Source organism: Pseudonaja textilis, chromosome 6 (genome assembly GCF_049901715.1).
Source record: "Pseudonaja textilis isolate UNSWEBS1 chromosome 6, rPseTex1.2, whole genome shotgun sequence".
Lineage (NCBI taxonomy): Eukaryota > Metazoa > Chordata > Lepidosauria > Squamata > Elapidae > Pseudonaja > Pseudonaja textilis.
In genome coordinates, this window is record NC_141995.1 from 7,309,533 (window position 1) to 7,329,355 (window position 19,823).

General features: G+C 39.5%; 1 protein-coding gene across 1 annotated transcript in view; it reads right to left on the reverse strand.

The window, feature by feature from the left end:
- The window catches only part of SLC4A4 (solute carrier family 4 member 4), a 182,150-nt gene that overhangs the window by 125,660 nt on the left and 36,667 nt on the right, over nt 1–19,823 (reverse strand). Inside the window, 2 exon segments of the mRNA XM_087935768.1 lie at nt 2,294–2,452; nt 14,213–14,286. Of these exon segments, the coding sequence (XP_087791894.1) occupies nt 2,294–2,452; nt 14,213–14,285 (232 nt within the window). The 5' untranslated portion in view covers nt 14,286.

The following is a 19,823-nucleotide window of genomic DNA, read 5'->3' on the forward strand; positions in this document are numbered from 1 at the left end:
TACTTCCTTTTCTAGCCTCATTTGGAAATTGTTTATTAACTACTTTTCAGCTACAGTATTACGAAACTTGGGAAAAGTCTGAAAAGAAAAGTGTTCAATCCTTAAAGAAAGTAAATGTTAAGTACAAGCTTAAGAACTTTTTTAAAAAATGAAATAAACAGCAAAGAGCTAATTAAAACTGATTTTAGAAAGGTTAAACGGATTAAGGATCCAAATAAATTTGAAATAAGACTGGAATTAACTATAAGAAAAACTTCCCGTGGGAAAGTTGATTTGTTTTGAGCATAAAAATGATAAACTTCAAAACTGGATACTAGAGGGAACTAAATATTTTAATTGATGGAGAAGAATGTATAAACATGATTATCAGCAACAGAATGACACAAAATATTAAAATATTAGAAATACTAAAGGACGCTTTTGAAAAATGGAATCAGAAGTTAATATCAACACTGTCAAGAGTGACATTTGCTACTATGAATAGTCTGTGTCCAAAAATATATTTGGAATAAATAACAGAAGAACAACAGGTTTTATTTGACAAGACAAAGATGGCATTGGAAATGGGTCTAAAAATGTCAAGCTACAAGAATGACATGGAAAAATATGTTTCACTGGACATACAAAAGAAACGGGTTGATGCTTTTAAAAATCAAAGTGGAATTACAAATAATAAACCAACAGAATCACCTGGATATTTCTTCCTTTCACAAATCCAGCTTCCGCATTGACTTTGTCGGAAGCCAACTGGAAAAGTCACAAATCACATGATCCAGGCCCACTGCAACCATCATAACTACATGCCAGTTGCCAAGAATCAAAATGTTGATCACATGACCATAGGGATGCTAATGGTCGTAAAGTTGAGGACTGGTTGCAAGTCACTTTTTTTTCAGTGATGTTGAAGCTATGAAAAGTTGTAAAAGGAATAATTGTAAATCACCTCCTATGCCAACAGTGAAAGGAGTTCTTGGATTATTTTCAGTGGCTACTAAATTAATAAATGCCGGATAGAAAAGTGGGATCGATATTTCAACATAGATTTCCCCCTTGTCTTGGATACTGACTCTCTAGTTAAATATTTTCCATTAGCATGGTCTTAATAATGTTACTTAGAAGCAGTGACAGAAGGGGAATCAGAACACAGTAGGAAAAAAGCTCTGGATAACACTGATTTCTGGTGCTATTTATATTCTCAACTGTACAAGAAATGTGTACTTTTTGTTTCCTGGACATTTTTTGCATTTTTTTTCTTTAATGAAGCTTATTTTATCCACTTAAAAAGTACATTAAACCCAAAAATTGATCTGGATATGTAGTAACAAAATATGTAATACTGATATGGTACATAGTAAAAAAATAAATATCGATTTTTCACGAAAAGAGATTTGAGATATATATGTGTGTGTGTGTGTGTGTGTGGATCTTTGGTTATTCGGGTTTTCTCCCACGTAAAATTGGAAGTATCTAGGCAAAGTTTAGATGAAGTCTCATTCATCATCTTCAGGCTTGTGTCTTTGGCTCTGTGCTTCTCAGATATATATATTTTCTTAAGTTTTCGCGGGTACTTACACATATGGCATTCAGCTTTGTTCGGGTATTTTCCCACGTCATTGTAGTTGTGCTTTTAAAATTGTAGCAACATTTCGGCAGAATCTCATCTGCCATCATCGGGCTTCTGTACTGTGTTCGTCTGATGGAACGTTGCTACAACTTTAAAAGCACAACTACAATGACGTGGGAAAATACCCGAACAAAGCTGAATACCATACATACATACATACATACATACGTGTGTGTGTGTGTGTGTGTGTGTGTGTGTGTGTGTGTGTGTATTAATTGCTGTCTTGGTTAAAAGCGTTGTAGAAACCCATAAAAATTTTCCCCAAGTTTGAACTCTGAAGTGATTTTCAGTATTTGCAAATCTGTATTTCCTGCCTGAATTTTGTGTAAATTTTATACAAAGTGTCTGAAAATTTGAGATGTTGAAACCAAGTATTTTGATCCATCCTGAACAGAGAATACAGCAAAATCTCCTTGCACCCATTTATTTTAGTTCAGGGGTGTACAACTTTGGCAGCTTTAAGACTTGGAAACTTCCACTCCCATGGCAGGCTGAGGAATTCTGGGAGTTGAAGTCCACAAGTCTTAAAGCTGCCCAAGATGGACACCTCTGTTTTAGGTAGCATCCTTGTATTCTCCTTGCAAAGAATGTTAGGGTCACATAGAGCGGAAAGTCATATTCCCTGACAGTTTCCCTTTCCCGAGAAAAATGCAAAAGTCCATTACTCACTCAGTGGCTTGAGGATGTGCCCGCCAACCTCATCGATATTTTCCGCATCAGATTCGGTGATTTTCTCCTTTTCTTTCCTTTCCTTCGGCCTCCTTCTGTGGTGCCTTCTTCTCCGATAACTCTTGGGAACATGAACACCAATATATACCGTATGGTGACCTGTGAAAAAGAACAGTATTTTAGATTCTTTAACAATTTTCAGTTTGTATCAAATGACATTAATATAGCTTCAATGCATAAATAAAGGGGAGGAAATTCATTTCTGGACACCATATAGGTGCCAAATATAACAGATGAGAAGCAAAACCAGATGTGACAACGCAATAATCAACATTTTTCTAATAACCCAACAATGTTTAGGAACATTTCTCTGCCTCCACATAATAATGGTATATAGGTAGTCCTTAACTTACAACCATTCATTTAGTGACTGTTAGAAGTTACAACAGCACCGAAAAAAGAGACTTAGAAGAATTAGACTTAACACTTTATTGTCACTTTGATTATACACTAATCGGCATACATTAAAATGAAATTTTGCTGCATGCAGCTCTCAAAGGGTCTCCACCTCCAATATACATTACATAAATACGACAAAGTTTTCACATTTACAACTGTTGCCTCATCAGTCACATGATCAAAATTCGGGCACTTGACAACTGGCATGTACTTATGCCAGTTGCACTGTCCTGGGATCACGTGATTACCATTTGTAACCTTCCTTAACTGGCTTCTGACAACCAGTTAATGGAAGAAGACGGATTTGCTTAACTACCACATGGTTTTAACAGCTGTGGTGATTTGCTGAACAATAGTGGCAAAAAAAGGTCATAAAATGAGACAACTGCCTTTCTTAGGAATGGACATTTTGGGTTCAATTGTGGTTATAAGTAAAGGACTACCCGTATGTGGAGGTGAAGCCAATAGACAATGAATGATATGCTTAAACATTAGAGAAAGAGGAGAATTTGGATCCAGAACTGTCACTGTTAGTCCCACTGCCTTTCTAATTTCAAAACTCTTGGAGAACATCTCAAGATGTTCTTCAAATAAATAGGAACACACTGTCTGAGTTGGTTTGAAGGCCATTCAATGATCATGGAACACACGTTGTCATTGAGAGAAACAATTTAATGGGATGGGAAAATTACTCCTTCACCTTTAACAAACTAGCCATCTTCACAAGATGGGGCTCACGAAAGAGGCTGTTTAGAATAAAATAGAATAGAATAGAATAGAATAGAATAGAATAGAATAGAATAGAATAGAATAGAATGGAATGGAATGGAATGGAATGGAATGGAAAGGAATGGAATAGAACGGAATAGAACGGAACAGAATAGAATTATTTTATTGGCCAAGTGTGATTGGACACACAAGGAATTTGTCTTGGTGCAAATGCTCTCAGTGTACGTAAAAAGAAAAGATACGTTCGTCAAGAATCATAAAGTGCAGCACTTAATGATAGGCATAGGGTACAATAAGCAATCAATTCATACTAGGCAACAATGAATAGAATAGAATAGAATAGAATAGAATAGAATAGAATAGAATAGAATAGAATAGAATAGAATAGAATAGAATAGAAATTTTTTACTGGCTGTGTGATTGGACATACAAGGAATTAGTCTTGGTGCAAATGCTCTCAGTGTACGTAAAAGGAAAGATACATTTGTCAAGAGTCAAGAATCATAAGGTGCAACACTTAATGATAATCATAGGGTACAATAAGCATTCAAATCATACAGTCCATAAAAATCGTAAGGATACAAGCGACAAAGTTACAGTCATACAGTCACAAGTGGGAGGGGATGGGTGATAAGGAGTGATGAGAAGATTAATAGTAATAGTAGTGCAGACTTTGTAAAGAGTTGGACAGTGTTGATGGAATTATTTATTTAGCAGAGGGATGGAATTCAGGGGAAGACTGTTCTTGTAGGTCAGGGTTTGTTGCCCCATAGACTTAAAAAAACCATTTTGTTGGTGGCAATGACATCAGAGGTAGAATGTTAGTGACCATGTGAATATAAATCCAGATTTATAACTTCATACACAGCAATATGAACATTGTGAACACAGGGATGAAGTTAAAAAAAATGCTACTTTTGAAACCGAATATCTGTTCTATGCCAGAAAGTTTTTAAAGGTAACAAAGTATGGGGTTTATGCCATCATGAGCAACACGTCTTAAGAAATTAATCAGATATGAACTTCATGTTCTGATCTTCTATCTTCTTCACTTAAAAGTAAATCTAAGTCTCCTTAATTTCATATAGAATGTAAACATGGAAGTCCTTTGATGTGTTTAAATAATCCAGGTTTTACCCACTCCTTTCTCAGAGGTTTAGGGTGGAGAATTGCGGACTAAAAAATATGTTGATCTGAATAAGCGTTTCCCATAAACGTAAGAACAAGTTTGCCATCTCAGCTGGTTTTTATCTTCGTGGGCCATCAAGAATGCTTTCACTCAAACTAATATTTTCATAGGTATTCAGCTCAGCAAGTCATTAGGCTAAGAACCAGGATATAATATAGGAGAATATTTGTAGCTCACAGTTGCAAGAAAACAACCAAGCTCAGAGTACACCAAAGGATATAAGAAAGGGGTAATTATCAAATGTGGTGAGAACCCCACCTCATGGGACTTTGCTATATTTTGTCTACCACCTACCCGTACCATTAATTTTAAATATTATACCAATGTTTAAACTTTTGCTACTTTTATCTTGTTTTCCTTTTTTTCTAACATTGTTCTTTATTTAAAATATTTTAAAGTATCTTTTAGGCAAGAATAGTTATAAAGATGTTTTTACTGCTTTTAAAAACAAATTTATAACCTATATTGTCCCCAGTAAATAATTCCACTTGTAAATCTATGTCCGCCTATTAACATTTTAAAAACCCTAAACTATTAAGAAGCAGTTATAACCATAAAAGTAGAAGTGTTAATCAATACATCGTCTCACTTAAAACCAATTATAACTATAAAAATAGGAGTGTTAATCAATTCCTAGTCTCATTTAAAAACAGATAAGCCACATGACTAATTAATTTACAATTTAAGTGCCAATAAAACCACATAAAGTCCACTAAGATTAATAATATCACGGAAATTATTTAAGGAAAAAAAGAAACTTAAAAGAATTTTATCTTTACCATTTACCTCAAGGGCTATAAAGAAGGATCTGCAGATATCATACAAATAAATAAAATGAAAAAAAAAATGGACCTTTTGCAAAGTTGGCATCCATTACAGGTAAAGTACATCGAAATAAAAGGGGCTTTGTTCCTATAGAAAAACTCAACTGCCTTACAGGTAGTCCTCAACTTAGGACTGGTTACTTAGCAACCATTGGAACTTGATAAAAATAGAAAAATTGAGTAACAGAGGTGGAAGGGACCTTGGTGGTCTTCTAGCTCAGTGCTCGCCATCCAGAGGGCCGGGGACCACTGCTGATCCACAAGAAAATTTTGGCGGTCTGCAGAGAAATGTCATCCCAAAGCACCCTCCCAAAGCAATTAATCCAAGCTGCGCAGGAACACAAGGCTGCGCAGCCCACATGGCCCATGGGAACACAAGGCCTGCGTCGCTTGCATTGCAGACAACATGAGGTAGAAAGGGGAGGGGGGAAAGGGCGGAGGGGGGAACTTGCCCCAGTTGTCCCACGCACCTTGCCTGACCACCGGGCTGCTTCTTTCTGCTTCTTTCTTCTTCTGTTTTTGGCTGCATGCAAGGAAAGCAGCAAAAGTCTTTCTTTCTCTCCCCCAAACGAGTCTTGGGGACTCTGCAAGGCCTCCTGCTCCAAGAGGCTGCGCCAGCATGACAAGTCTCACAAAAACTCATTTCTGGCGGAATTTGGGGGAGAGAAAGAAAGACTTCTGCTGCTTTTCTTGCATTAAGCCAAAAGTCTCTCTCTCTCTCTCTCTCTCTCTCTGTCTCTCTCCCCCTGAGAACGGAGCTGGAGACGGTATCCTGCGATCCCAATTAAAGAACGATCGATCGGTAGGAAAATGGGGTGGGGACTTTTCCTGCAGACTTGTTTTAGGATCCCCCCAGGGTCTGTGGTCCGCGAGATTTAAAATGATGAGTTTGGTGATCCCTGAGGTCCAAAAGGTTGGTGATCCCTGTTCTAGTCCCACCACCTGCTTAGACCTGAAAAGGAGTACCTGCATATTTCTGGGCAGAAGGCTAGGTTATCCTGGACAATGTAAACAAGGATCAATTTTTTTACTTCTAGCAAGTCTCAAATTGAGAAAGAGAAACAAGACAAACTGAAAACTATTCCCTGTGCGTTTACACGTCAACCACGTCGGCAATCTCCACCAATATGATGGCTTTCTATTTACACCATCTTTGGTCTCATGTTAACCAAATCTACCCTGTGATTATGGGACCAACAGATTAAGGAGACTATCTAATTCCATTGGTAGCATATTGATCTATTAGGACTGTGGAATGACCGTAATCCATTCCTAAAACCAAGATGACCACAGAAGCAAAACAGATTTATTGAGATTTACCAAAAGGCCATAAACATTCCGCTAAAACCTCCAACTTCCCCATTGTCCAGGTTTAGAATGTTTTCTTTCGCAGATGTTGTTTTCATTTCTAGAACTATCCTGACCTTCAAAGTAGAAATGTTTTATACATTACTATTTATATGTCAGTCCAATATGGTATTTCTCATAGCGGCCTTGCCACTGAGAAATACAGGCCTCTGACCCACGGATTTATCAATCTGAATTTGCAAAAATGAAGGAAGTAACAAGGGGGATTGAGTTAGAAAAAGAGAACTTTGCATATGCTCCTATACAAGCTTCATTTGCCAGGCGAGATAAATCCATAGTTTTGTGGAAAATTAAGCTTGTATAGGAGCATATGCAAAATTCTCTTTTCCTAACTCAATCCCCCTTGTTACTTTCATTAGATAAGGAGTCTCTCCAGGTTCAAGAAAGAAAAGAATAGAAAATAAAAAATTCAAGGAATAAAACTGCAGGGATCTTGGTGCTCTATGAGCTTGGTTGTTTTCTTATAGACATTTCATTACCCAACTAGGTAACATCATCAATGCTAGAGACATTGGGTTTTGCTTTCTTTTTCTATGCAGTTAGCATTGGTACCAACAGTGTTATCTACTTGTATATAATCCATCAGGAAAGAAACTGCCCCGCCACTTAACTTCTGTCCTGATATTTGTTTGATGAACCAAACTCTGTCAAAGATCTTGGGGTACTCATCTCAAATGATCTAAGTGCTAGAGCCCACTGTAACTACATAGCCAAAAAGGCATTAAGAATTGTTAACCTAATCTTACGTAGCTTTTTCTCTGGTAATATTACACAACTAACTAGAGCATACAAAACATTTGCTAGACCAATACAGCTCGAATACAGCTCATCAGTCTGGAACCCACATTACATATCTGATATTAGCAAAGTTGAGAAAGTCCAGAAATATTTCACAAGAAGAGTTCTCCACTCCTCTACTCGTTGCAGAATACCTTATGCCACCAGACTTGAAATTCTAGACCCAGAAAACCTAGAACTACGCCATCTTTGGTCTGATTTAAGTATAGTATATAAAATCATACATTGCAATGTCCTATCTGTCAATGAGTACTTCAGCTTCAACCATAACAACACTAGAGCAAACAATAGATGCAAACTCAAGGTTAATCGCACCAAACTTGATTGCAGGAAATACGTCTTCAGCAACAGAGTGGTCAATGTCTGGAATACTCTACCTGACTCTGTGGTTTCTTCCCCAAACCCCCAAACCTTTAACCTTAGACTTTCTACTATTGACCTCACCCCTTTCCTAAGAGGTCTGTAGGGGGCGTGCATAAGCGCACCAATATGCCTACCGTCCCTGTCCTGTTGCTTCTTTTATTTTTCTTATATGTGTCCATGTATTCATGACTATGTTTTTACTTATACCTATTATCTTGTAAGCAATTGACAAACCAAATAAAATAAAATAAAATAAAAATAAATATCCAAATTAACATTTGGAAAAACAGAAAGAGTTTAATTTAAAGAGGAACTATTGTTTTAATGGACTCACTGGAGATCTAACAAGCAGCAGGTTGGTGCCTCGCAGTTGGGATAGAGACAATGGTTGGCTGAAAAACTTTGGGATTAAGTTGTGCCAGCTACAAACCACAGCCAAAAATGTTGCAATAGAACCTCAGATTGCAAAAGGTCCCAGGAAGGAGTTAGACAGCCCTCTAGCTAAAAAACAGCAGAGAAAGAAAAATCAAAAGCCTTTTAAACTGTTGCACACAACAATCTATTGATCTAAGACAGAGGTGTCCAATCTTGGCCACTTTAAGACTTGTGGACTTCAACTCCCAGAGTTCCTCAGCCAGCACAGGGAATTCTGGGAGTAATTGGTCCATAGTTCTTAAAGTGGCCAAGATTGGACATCCCTCTTAGATCTAAGCATTTATTCTACTGTGAAACAAGCTTTGTTATTCTATTCTTTTTTTTTCTTCTCCTGGGATGTTTGAGACTGTCTTTCAGAATTTTCCTGGAATGTTTTTGATCTTTCTGGATTTTGAAACTGAAGAGACTGTGCTTAACTGTTTGTTCATATTCCCGATATTTTATTCAAAATGGGTGGAACTTTCTTTTTCCTTGAAATTTAACCGAAGCTGCAGAGCATTGGAGAAGAAGATACAGTTAAAAGGAGACACGTGTCATTGAGGCACATTGCAACTGAGGAAATAGAAGAACACAACTTATAGGTGTGAATTGACTAAGGCGATGTTTCTCAAATCTGGAGATTTTAAAAAGTGTGGACTTCAATTTCCAGAATTCCCAGGGAATTCTGGGAGTTGAAGTCCACACTTCTTAAAGTTACCAAGATTGAGAAAACTAGACTAAAAAAAAAAGAGACCAAAATTGATGGTCCTTTGTAGACTTACATGACAAATAAGGTGACTTTGAATATCTTTTATATTTTAACTTTCTCAGATCACTCAGAGAAGAAATCACCTTTCATGCCAGCCACATACAGCATTCTTGTTTTTTGGCCAAGCATTTTCCAAAAGGTAGAAGTACTGTACAGTGAGATAAAATTAACGATAGGCAAACTGTGATATTGTAAACCACATCCACAACCCTCTGTTGGGAAAACACTTCAATCGGCAGTTCCTACTTTAACGGAGATTAATTTATTTTTGCCTCTCCCAGCTTAAGCAACACCACAATTAAGGGAAATATTGATCCATAATCTCACACACAAGTGTTCCATCAGTTCCCAGTGAGCAAAACACAATTCCATTTAAGCCTCACACTGTGAAGAAGGAAAATGGCAATTATTATATGGGTGGCTGACCACAATTCAAAAGAGTGGCCTTTGTCTTTCAAAAGCAGATGGACTGTTGAATCTTGCCCTGATGGGTTTGTTCCCCTATGTTGTGCCATGTGTTGATAAAGTGGTTGACATAGGAGAACAAACCCACGAGAAGACAAGATTCAGCAGTCCACCTGCATTTCAAAGACAAAGTCCATTCTTTTGAAGACAGCAAAGTCCACATTTTGGACAGAGACGACTGTTGATTTGAAAGAGGAGTCAAAGAGGCCATCTGTGTCAAAACTGAACAGCCCTCTCTGAACAAAGCGGGAGGGATACAACACTACCTATCTCTAGCCTACTATAGGGTCCTTTCAGCAGTTCCAAGATGGCTCCACACCCATTTGCATCACTCAAGTGACCCTGAGGACACCAACGAATCTCCAAGTGACCTCAACATCTCTCTAAAAGAATACATATTACAAACTGTTTGCAAGGAGTGTAAATACTTCCATTTCTCACCATCCAGTCAGTGCTTTCTTGGATGAGAAGCGAAACGTCTTCAAAGAAAACCCAAGAAAGTCCAGTTCCTTCTTGAAAAAGCACCTTTGGGACAACCATGACTTGGATGACTGAGAATCTTCATAGACAAATGGAGGAGGAAAAAATTCAGTGAAGAAAAACAGCAAAGAGAGAGAGAAGGAAATAGAAGAGGACCGCAATATTCTTAATTTATTGTGGTTCTGATCATTGCATAGGATTGAATGGGAAATCTTTTAAAGTGCAGGGCTGTAGGAGGTTGGCAATAACTGGACCAAATTTTGCTTTGCTTTGCATTTCCACAATGAAAAGAAATAATGGTTATTAGATGTTTTCATTTTAGCTGTTGTTCTATTTTCAGAAACTACCTTTGGTAACTTTGGTAAACTGCTCTTGAAAAGGTATGTTTTGAAGGGCAGCACATCAATTATTCTCTCTCTCAAATTAAACTTCCCCAGAAACTCTTATCTTACCATCATAAAGAAAGTAAGAAACAAGCATTGTTACGATAATCTGCTTGTACTCTAGCCACAAAAAGCCGATCCAGTATTCTCAACAGTACCTGGAAAGAATGCAATTCCTGAGAATAAGAATAAAAATAAGAGCCTCAAAGCTCTCGATCTGATGAATGCACCACCCATTAAACATTACAAGTGATTTGTGGTTCATTTAGCTCCTCATTACTGGAAGTCACCATAATCATGTTCTAATTAACCCTCTGCATCAATCTCAGCATTCATCCTTCTTGTTACAGGGATTTAAAAACAAAAACGTGAACCTTTCTGGTTTCCTTTTCAAAATCCAGCAACCAGTTTGCGAAATCTGGAGCCCTTCGTTCTCTATGAAGTCATATTACAAAACTGCCCAAAACCTTATCAAAAGAGTTGATAAAGACAGGGCCTTCAAAACTTTTCCGTTCCTTGCCAAATTGGGTTATCTTGTGATACATATCCAAAGCTCCACCATCTTAGGTATGTAGCACAATTTTACCTTTCAAGAAAGGAATGTGCCAGGAAACACATGAAAGAAAAACTATTCCTTCTCAACTCTCTGTGCAAGGAACTAACAGGAGCCAAAAGGACCTAAGGTATCTCTCTGGGTGTTTTATTCCATTATCAGAGTGATTATGAGTTCTGAAGAATGAAAAATAATAAGGCAATGGTTTAATGAACCATAATGAATTTCCATAATGGAAGTAAATACTAGATGGTCAGAAAATGGAAGGTATTGGTAACTACCTAAGTTAGCCAGTGTCATCAAAACATTGAATATTATATTAAGCTCCTTTTAATTGTCTGGATTTTACAATGTATGCTGCTGTAAGACACTGAGAGTAAAGTAGCATATACAGTAAGTGTTAGTAAACACTCTTCATAAACCAATACTACGGAATGTATGAACTTCTAGAACAGGGGTCTTCAAACTTGACAGCTTTAAGACTTGTGGACTTCAACTCCCAGAATTCCTCCTGCAGACATGTTAGCTCAGGAATTCTGGGAGTTGAAGTCCACAAGTCTTAAACTTACCAAGTTTGAAGACCCTTGCTCTAGAAGTAGACTATCAAACCTACCAATACAGGTCATCCATCAAGCTGTTGAAGGCTGTCACATGCTGGATAACAGCAATATCTACTAGACTACAAATATCCCATTTGTGTTTTGTTTAGAGTTAATTTTTCCCAACCTGGGCAATTTCCAGATACGTGGACTTCAACTCCCAGAAGTCTCAGCAATAGCCTGCTGGCTGTGGAATTCTGGGAGTTGAAGTCCGCACATCTGGAAGTTGCCATGATTGGAAAACAGACCAGCTGTAAGTTGTTGTTTTTTACATCACTGAGTCAGGAGGTGGGCATAGAATACTGATTAGACTACATACTCTATAAAACAAATCTTCACAAACTAACCATCTCTTTTCCTACTGGCATATGAAGTATAACTAACAACCTTACTACCAGAAATCCAGACTGAACCCAGTTATGGGGAATGTTTTGTTTGCATTTCTGTGGCAAGCAAAAGAGAGACAGTTATTATTGAACACGTATAATTCCCAAAGAAAGAACAGCACCAAGGACAACAAAAAAGAGAGTTGGACAGAATCAATGGGAAGAGAGAACAAGGCTACCATCCAATTGTGCTATCCTACATGTCCCAAAGGTGCGTTTTGAGGAGGCAACTGGACTTTGTTTTTTCTTTTGAAGATGTTTCGCTTCTCATCCAAGAAGCTTCTTCAGTTCTGACATGATAGTTGGGGAATGGAAGGATTTGTATTCCTTGCTGACAGCTGGTCATTTGCATCCTTTTAGAGGGTCGTTGAGGCCACTTGGAGGTTTCTCTGTGTCCTCAGGGTCACCTGAGTAGCACTCCTGTCAGAGCTGAAGAAGCTTCTTGGATGAGAAGTGAAATGTTTTCAAAAGAAAAGAACAAGAAAGTCCAGTTGCCTCTTGAAAAAGCACTTTGGGGACAAACCATGACTTGGGGAACTAAGAATCTCTACTGACTTTTAGCTATACAATTTGGGATGAATACCCTTTGAATAATATGGGAGTAGGAATGCATTTCCAAAGGAAAAAAATGCAGACTTCAGGAACCAGGAGCACTACTCAGATAACTCTTGAGGACACAGATTAAACCTCCAGGTGGCCTCAATGACTCTCTAAAAGATGCAAATGACCAGCTGTCTGCAAGGAATATAAAACCTTCCATTCCCCACCATCCAGTCAGAGCTGAAGAAGCTTCTTGGATGAGAAGCGAAATGTCTTCAAAGAAAAACCAGAAAGTCCCGTTGCCTCCTGAAAAGGAAGCACTTTTGGGACAACAATGACCTGGATGACTGAGGCTATCCTACATATTACTCCTTCTACCTTAGCTAACCTCTCAAAGAGGTAACCGCTGCCATGATAAAACAGGTGAAGACTACGCACCTGCAAGCCTTGAAAGAGAGAAGACTGGAATTCAAATATAATAATCGCAGAGATGTGAAATACAGTAAGTTTTGTCTATATGGAGCAACACCTCTCAAGTGGCTCTTATCTTTTATCACCTTGTAATTCACCTTGTTTGGGCTGGAAAATTTTGGAGCTTAAGTCTCTGAAGATCAGCACAGTGTCAATTTTTATTGCAATGTAATAAACAAACTTCACTCTCGGCCCAAATTGTCCAAAAAAATAAAGTTAATCTGGCAACTTTCCTTCTGTAAACTGAACTGTGTTGCTGAGACAGAAGTGTGGGCCAGACAGAAAAGTCACGAAAAGGAGATGGTTTTGAAAGAATCAGAAACAGGTTCCTTCAGAGACAGAATTCCCAACTTCTCCCCTCTATCTCACATACCAGAGCCAGCCCTGCCATGTTCAGGGTCTTTAAATGGCCATTATTTTTCCAGCACCATATGTAGTTCAATAAATATGTGTTTTGTGTACTGAAACTCTATTCCAAAGTCTACCTGCCAGGCAAGGAAAACAAATACCATCTCAAGAAGCACAGAGAAACAACAGCACCACAATGCATCTAAACATAGAACATAATATAACAGGGTTGCAAGGGGCCTTGGAGGTCTTCTAGTCCAGCCCTCTGCCCAGTAGTAGTGCTTGGAGTCTTACACTACCCCAGTCAAATGGCTGTCCAATATCTTCTTAAAAACCTCCGGCTCCACCAACTCCTGGAAGCAAGCTATCCCACCGATTGTTCTCACTGTCAGCAAATTTCTCTTAGTTCTAGATTAAGTTCTTAGTTCTAGATCTCTCTTGAAGGATCTTCTACTTCTTTTCCTGCCCCCTCAGGTGCTTTGGAGAATAGATTGATCCCCTCTGAGCAGCCTTCCGGGTACTGGAATACTGCTATAATATCACCCCTAAACCTTTTGTTGTTGTTGTTAACAGATCTAATAAAAACATCTCACAAATGTTTCCAAACCAAGCTTTTTATTTAAAAAAAAAATTGCAAAGGCTCTACACATTGATAACCCTGTAGCGTTCTAGGCTTAGGGTGTATACAAACTCCACTTGTAGGATGTCTCATGTACACACTTCTGAGCCTCGGAAAAGAAACAGCTACCTTAAAATACTCAAAGAGAAGACAGCCTCTTACCTTCTACTTCCTCGTCGTCGCAGACGTGCTTAAGGAAAGAAGCGCCTCTGTCCAGGACAGCTTCATCCTCCATCCTGCAATTGCAGAAGACAAAGAATGAGTAGTGTGGAGACTTCTCTTGCAGACAGCTGCCTCGACCGGCCCGACTCCTCCGAAGATTAACTCGCAGCTGTTGCTCATGTTAGGAGAGAGCAGAATCTCATTTCCTTCAGACATGCCACACCTTCCTTTTGACTTTTTCTCTCTCTCCCCTTCTCTCAGGGATGCTCTCTGGCCAGCTCCCCACAGTTCAGCTCCAAACCTTCTGAGCAGGTTGCAAAACTGATGGGTGAGGGGAGAGAGAGAGAGACAGAGACAGAGAGAGAGAGAGAGACAGCAGGGAGGAAGAATCAAAGCTGAGTAGGTCTTCTCTTTCTTTCCTCCAATTTTATTTTTTTTTAAAGCAATCAGAGTGACAAGAAAGGCAGGCGCATGGAAGCCAGGAGTGGTGTTTGCATCAAGGACTCCTTGCAGAGTAGAAGACTACAAGAAGATCTGCTGAAGAAGGCCATGAACCCAAGATAGAAAAGGTCTATGCAAGGTCTGAATGCAGCCCAGGGTGCCTACCAGGCTCTTACTACCAGCAAAGTACACTTTTGTGGCAAAACAACGCTGTGTATCACATGTCGCCCTCAAGGAAACCTGACATTTGAGGATTAAGCCACACACCAAGCGCCAGAGCTGTAGCCTATATGAATATTTTATACAGTCCTTCCTGTCTCTTTTTTTCTTCTCCCCTTTCCTCTTCCGTACCTTTCAAGTATACGCAGCTCATCGCTTCTTTTCAACTCTCAATAATAAATAAGAAAGTAAGACTGATGTGCAGGTGGTCCTTGACTTAAAGCACTTCGTTTAGTGGCAGTCTAAAGTTGCAAAGTTTGGCACTGAAAAAGGGACTTAGGATCACTTTCCAAATAGCCTTGTGACGAGGTTCCATGCAGAAAACCAACCAAACTTGGGGGGGGGGGGGTTTCGCAACCCTAAGTTGTTCTCTTTTTGTGTTGTACAGGTAACTTTCAAGAAGTGAGGGGAGCTAAATGTCAACTAAAAAAAATACTCCTTTGGTCTTTTTAACTGCCAGCAGAAAGGGAGTTGGGGGAAACCAGTGCATTCCTTAAATGCTTCAGATAATTGCGTTGGCAACCACCGTTTCTGGCACGCAAGATTATTACTGAAGAGCATGATTGATGATTCTTGGCTATGGATGTGTCTCATTGGAGAATATACATCCAGGGGGTGGGGGGAAGACCAGGGTCAAGGGTAAAATGATTGATATGTCAGAGTCGGCTGAAACCGGGAAATGCCGACATGTCAACTCCTAATAAATCAATCTTTTTTTTACTCTGAGAGATGCGGCTAGAGACTTATGATTTGAATGGGGGTGCATGTTGGAGTCCTGACAACGATTATTGCAGCATCTCTGTGGTCACATGAAAAAAATTCGGACACTTGGCAACTGGCTCATACTTATGACAGTTGCAATGTCCTGGGATTATGCCATCCCCTTTTGCGACCTTCTTAATAAGCATAGTCAGTGTGGAAGTCAGATTCACTAAAAAACATGTGACTAACTTTACAGTCAATGGAGATCTTAAGAATGAATGGATTACTGTGTGATAAAGCTGGGAGAACTGGCAGATACTTTGCCTGCTGTTATCTGATTCTCAGTGGACAGTCTTATACAGGTTGGTGTCCACTCTTACGACCACAATTGACCTCAAGTTTTCTGTTGCTGGGTGAGACCATTGTTAAGTAGAATTTTGCCTCGTTTTATGATCAGGCATGATATTCCCCTCTGAAAAAAAATCGGGGACAGCCAAAAGAGACCCCGCGCCGCGAGCCAAGAAATCACACACACAACACCAACGCTACACACTCTTCCTTTCCAGCCGGTCACGTGTGGATCAGCTCCAGAGCTGGGCAGCCGCTTCCCTGGGGGCGGGGCCAAGGCCACCGCCCGGGGAGCGCCCGCTGCTTTCTGTCGCCAGGGCCGAGCAGTGGCGTGTTGCACGAAGAGACGGCTGGTCCGTGGCTGCCCAGCTCCCTTTTCCTGCTGCTCAGCGGCCTCCGCTTGCACTGCCCGGGCTCCACTCAGGTGTCTGGCGTTGCTATCGCCGGCGTGGCTCCGCGCGGCTCCAGTCCCACGTTGCCTTGGGAAGGGAAAGGCAAAACCGGGAGCTGCTGCGCCTGAGCCTCCGGTGCCGCTGCTGCTGTTGCAAAGCACCGCCGCGGCTCTTCCTTTTTGCCTTTCCCTTCCTGAGGCAACGCGGGACTGGAGCTGCGCCGGCGATAGCAACTCCTGACTCGGGGCCTCCAAGGGGAGGGGAAGGAGGAGAAGAAGGGGAGGGAAAGGGGGGGGCGATTCCCCCAAAAATCGGAATTCCGATTTTAATCGGAAGAATATCATGTCTGTATGATCTTTCTTGCCACCGTTGTTAAGCGAATCACTGCTGCTAGCGACACGGTTGCTAGGTGAGGCTGCCTTCCCTGTTGACTTTGCTTGGCAAGGAACACTGCAACCGTCATAAACAGGGGTGGGATTCCAAAGTCCCAGCAACCGGTTCGCTGCCCGGTTGCTGGGTGGGCGTGGCCATGGTGGGCGTGGCCTACCGGAACTACCAGGAGGGCCAGCCAGTCAATTCAAATAATGATTCGGCGAACCAGCTGTAACTTTAACATCCGGTTCGCCCGAACCGGTAGAATCATAAACGTGAGTCAGTCGGCAAGCATTTGAATTTTGATGGTGTTGAAGACGGGGCATGCTGCAAACAGTATGAAAAGTGGTCATAAGTCCCTTTTTTCAGTGCCGTTATAACTTTGAACAGTCACTCAACGAACTGTTGTAAGTCGAGGACTACCTGTAATGCTTGTTCTTACCTTTGGGTCCTCTCCTTCTGATGGAAGGACACTTCCCCTTCCCACTAAATCCCAAAATCCGGTCAAATGCATTCTAAAGGCCTAGAAATTCGGACGAACTGAACTGTGGGGTTCTGCAGAATACGAGGACAACAATTCGCACTTAATTAAGACTCCTGCAATCACTGAGGAAAACTAATATTTTCTTTGATTGGTGTGAAGCATCCCCAACAGAGTTTAAAAGCAAATTATTTCTCCCCGCCCCCTCAAAAAAAAAAAAAACAGACTTATAGAAACAGAACAATTTATCTGGAGAAAAGAACAGCTAAACAGATGAAGTGCTGCCATCTTTCGGCCAAAAAATTAATCACAGCCTTGAATTTTCACCCCCGCCCCCCCATTTAAACTTTTAACACCAATCAAATGCACTGCTAACGCTAATCACCATTAGTGGTAAGTTTTACCGGAAAATTATTCATCATCAGTCATTTCCTTAAAAAAAAAACAACCCACTGATATATGATAATGAAGAAAAACAATCTCTTTCTCCCCCAAGATCATTCATTTAAAAATGTCTTTAATGAGGAAGTATCAGAAGAATTAGTTTTTACTCAGTTACGTGTGTGTGTGTGTGTGTATCTGTGTGCAGCTTTTGAAACTGTAGTGATGTCAAAAGATATGCCTAAAGATAAAGCTCTGACTTTTTAAAAGTTTAAAACAATAAATCAGTTGGGTCTTGCAAAGAAAGAGATTCACGCCAACGTATTCAGACAACGAACGCTATCAATGTTTTTGTGGTTATTGTTTATAACCAACATTCCATGCAAAAAGGTGATCGTTAAACAATGATAGGTCCTAAATTTTCAGCTAACAGTGGGATCAATCTAAAGATGTAGACGACTGATGGTCCAAAGCATCACTGTCGTGTCATAGACCTGTCTGTTTGGAATAGCAGATGAATTTTAATCCATGACTTGAAATAAAAAGTGGAAACTAGAAGCCTTCAAACCCATCTCCATAGAAGCCAAGGTTTAAAGGTACCCCATCCTGAGTCCACCTTCAAATACCTGATCTTTGGATAATGTTTGCGAAGTGTCTACCTTCAGATACATCATCCAGTTCATGGGAAACAAAGATTGTCTGTCTGTCAATCATCTCTTTCTATATCATCTATCTATTATCTCTATCTATCCGTCTATCTATCTATCTATCTATCTATCTATCTATCTATCTATCTATCATCTCCATCTATCTCTATCATCTCTCTCTTATCTCCAAACGACTCATATTAACTCCCAACCTCGATGGGACTAATCATTGTTGTTGATATTACTACTGCCAATACTATTTATTAAATTATTTTCATATAATAAATTTTTTTGGGGGGGGCAATGAACAATTTGAAACTTCATGAAGCATCAGTAAACTGAGGAGTTTTGGGGATGTCTGATTTAACTGGTTCCTTTACTGTTAATTGAATTCAGTGGGAATTATCCAGTTATTTCCTTAGTTTGCGTTTTCGTTTCGATTGATTTCACTTGAAGCAACACCACTTTGTTTTCATGAATTATCTACTTCTATTTTACTTTATTACGGGCCATAGCCTCAGACAGCATAAAAAAAGATACAATATAAAATATAATCTAGCATACATAATAAAAAAGGCCTCTTATCATGCTCATTTTATTTTGCTGTCAACAGGAAAAAAAAGTCTAACAGCTGCAAATAAAAACCTTGGAAAAGCATAAGTTATCTTGAGATCTTTTGTCTGCTAAAATAAGTTGTGCAAAGAACTGTTCTATTCAGCCTGGAAATGGACTACTAAGAGAGGTGTTAATAACCCATTAAGAATGCCTTAGTGAAACTTACAATAGAGCCAAGAGGTGTTAATAGCTCATTACAAATATCTAAGTAAAATTACAATAGAGCAGAATGTGATCTCTCAAATTCACTACTTCCCCTTTTTACAATGACTTTCAGCACTGGAGGTTTTGTAAGAGTTGCAATAGTTATGCCAGGCTGAGTTTAAAGATATTAAACCTCAGTAACATGAAGGCCTTCCAAAATTTATTTATTTTTGTTTGTAAACCAATCCAAAGATAATGTTGGTTTAAAATAAAAACTTATTGTCATCCGACTGAACTCTGAATGGCTTCTTGCTATCTACTTTGATCAAAACATGTAAGGCATTCCACTTTTGAAAAAAAAAAATAATAATAGACATGCCAGTACGTGAAAACAGCAACATAGAAGAGAAAAAACTGGAGAAGATAACAAAATATTAAGACGTGCAAACAGAAATAGAACTACTGTGACAAAAGAAAGCAAAGGTAGTACCAACAGTAATAGGTGCCCTGGGTGCAAGTGGATATCACTGGAACACCACTGGCGTTGACCATTTCCCCATCAGTCAATTGCAAAAGGCAGCTTTGCTCATGTACAAAGTTAGCACATAGCCCTCTCCCAGAAGAATGAAATATTTTGAGAAATATTAAAAAGGCAGGATAAAATATTTCCCCTCGAAGAGAAATAAAGATCCTAAGGTAGACAGAAACTCCCCCAGGAAATATTTGGTGCCCATTAAGAACCCATCTGGGCCAACCCATCTACAAGACAAAAGACCTTCAGCCTCAGGATGATGGGATTAGCCCTCACTCAAGATCCAAGCCAGGACAAAACCATTAAGACACAATAGAATTGCCCAACCCTTTCAGAA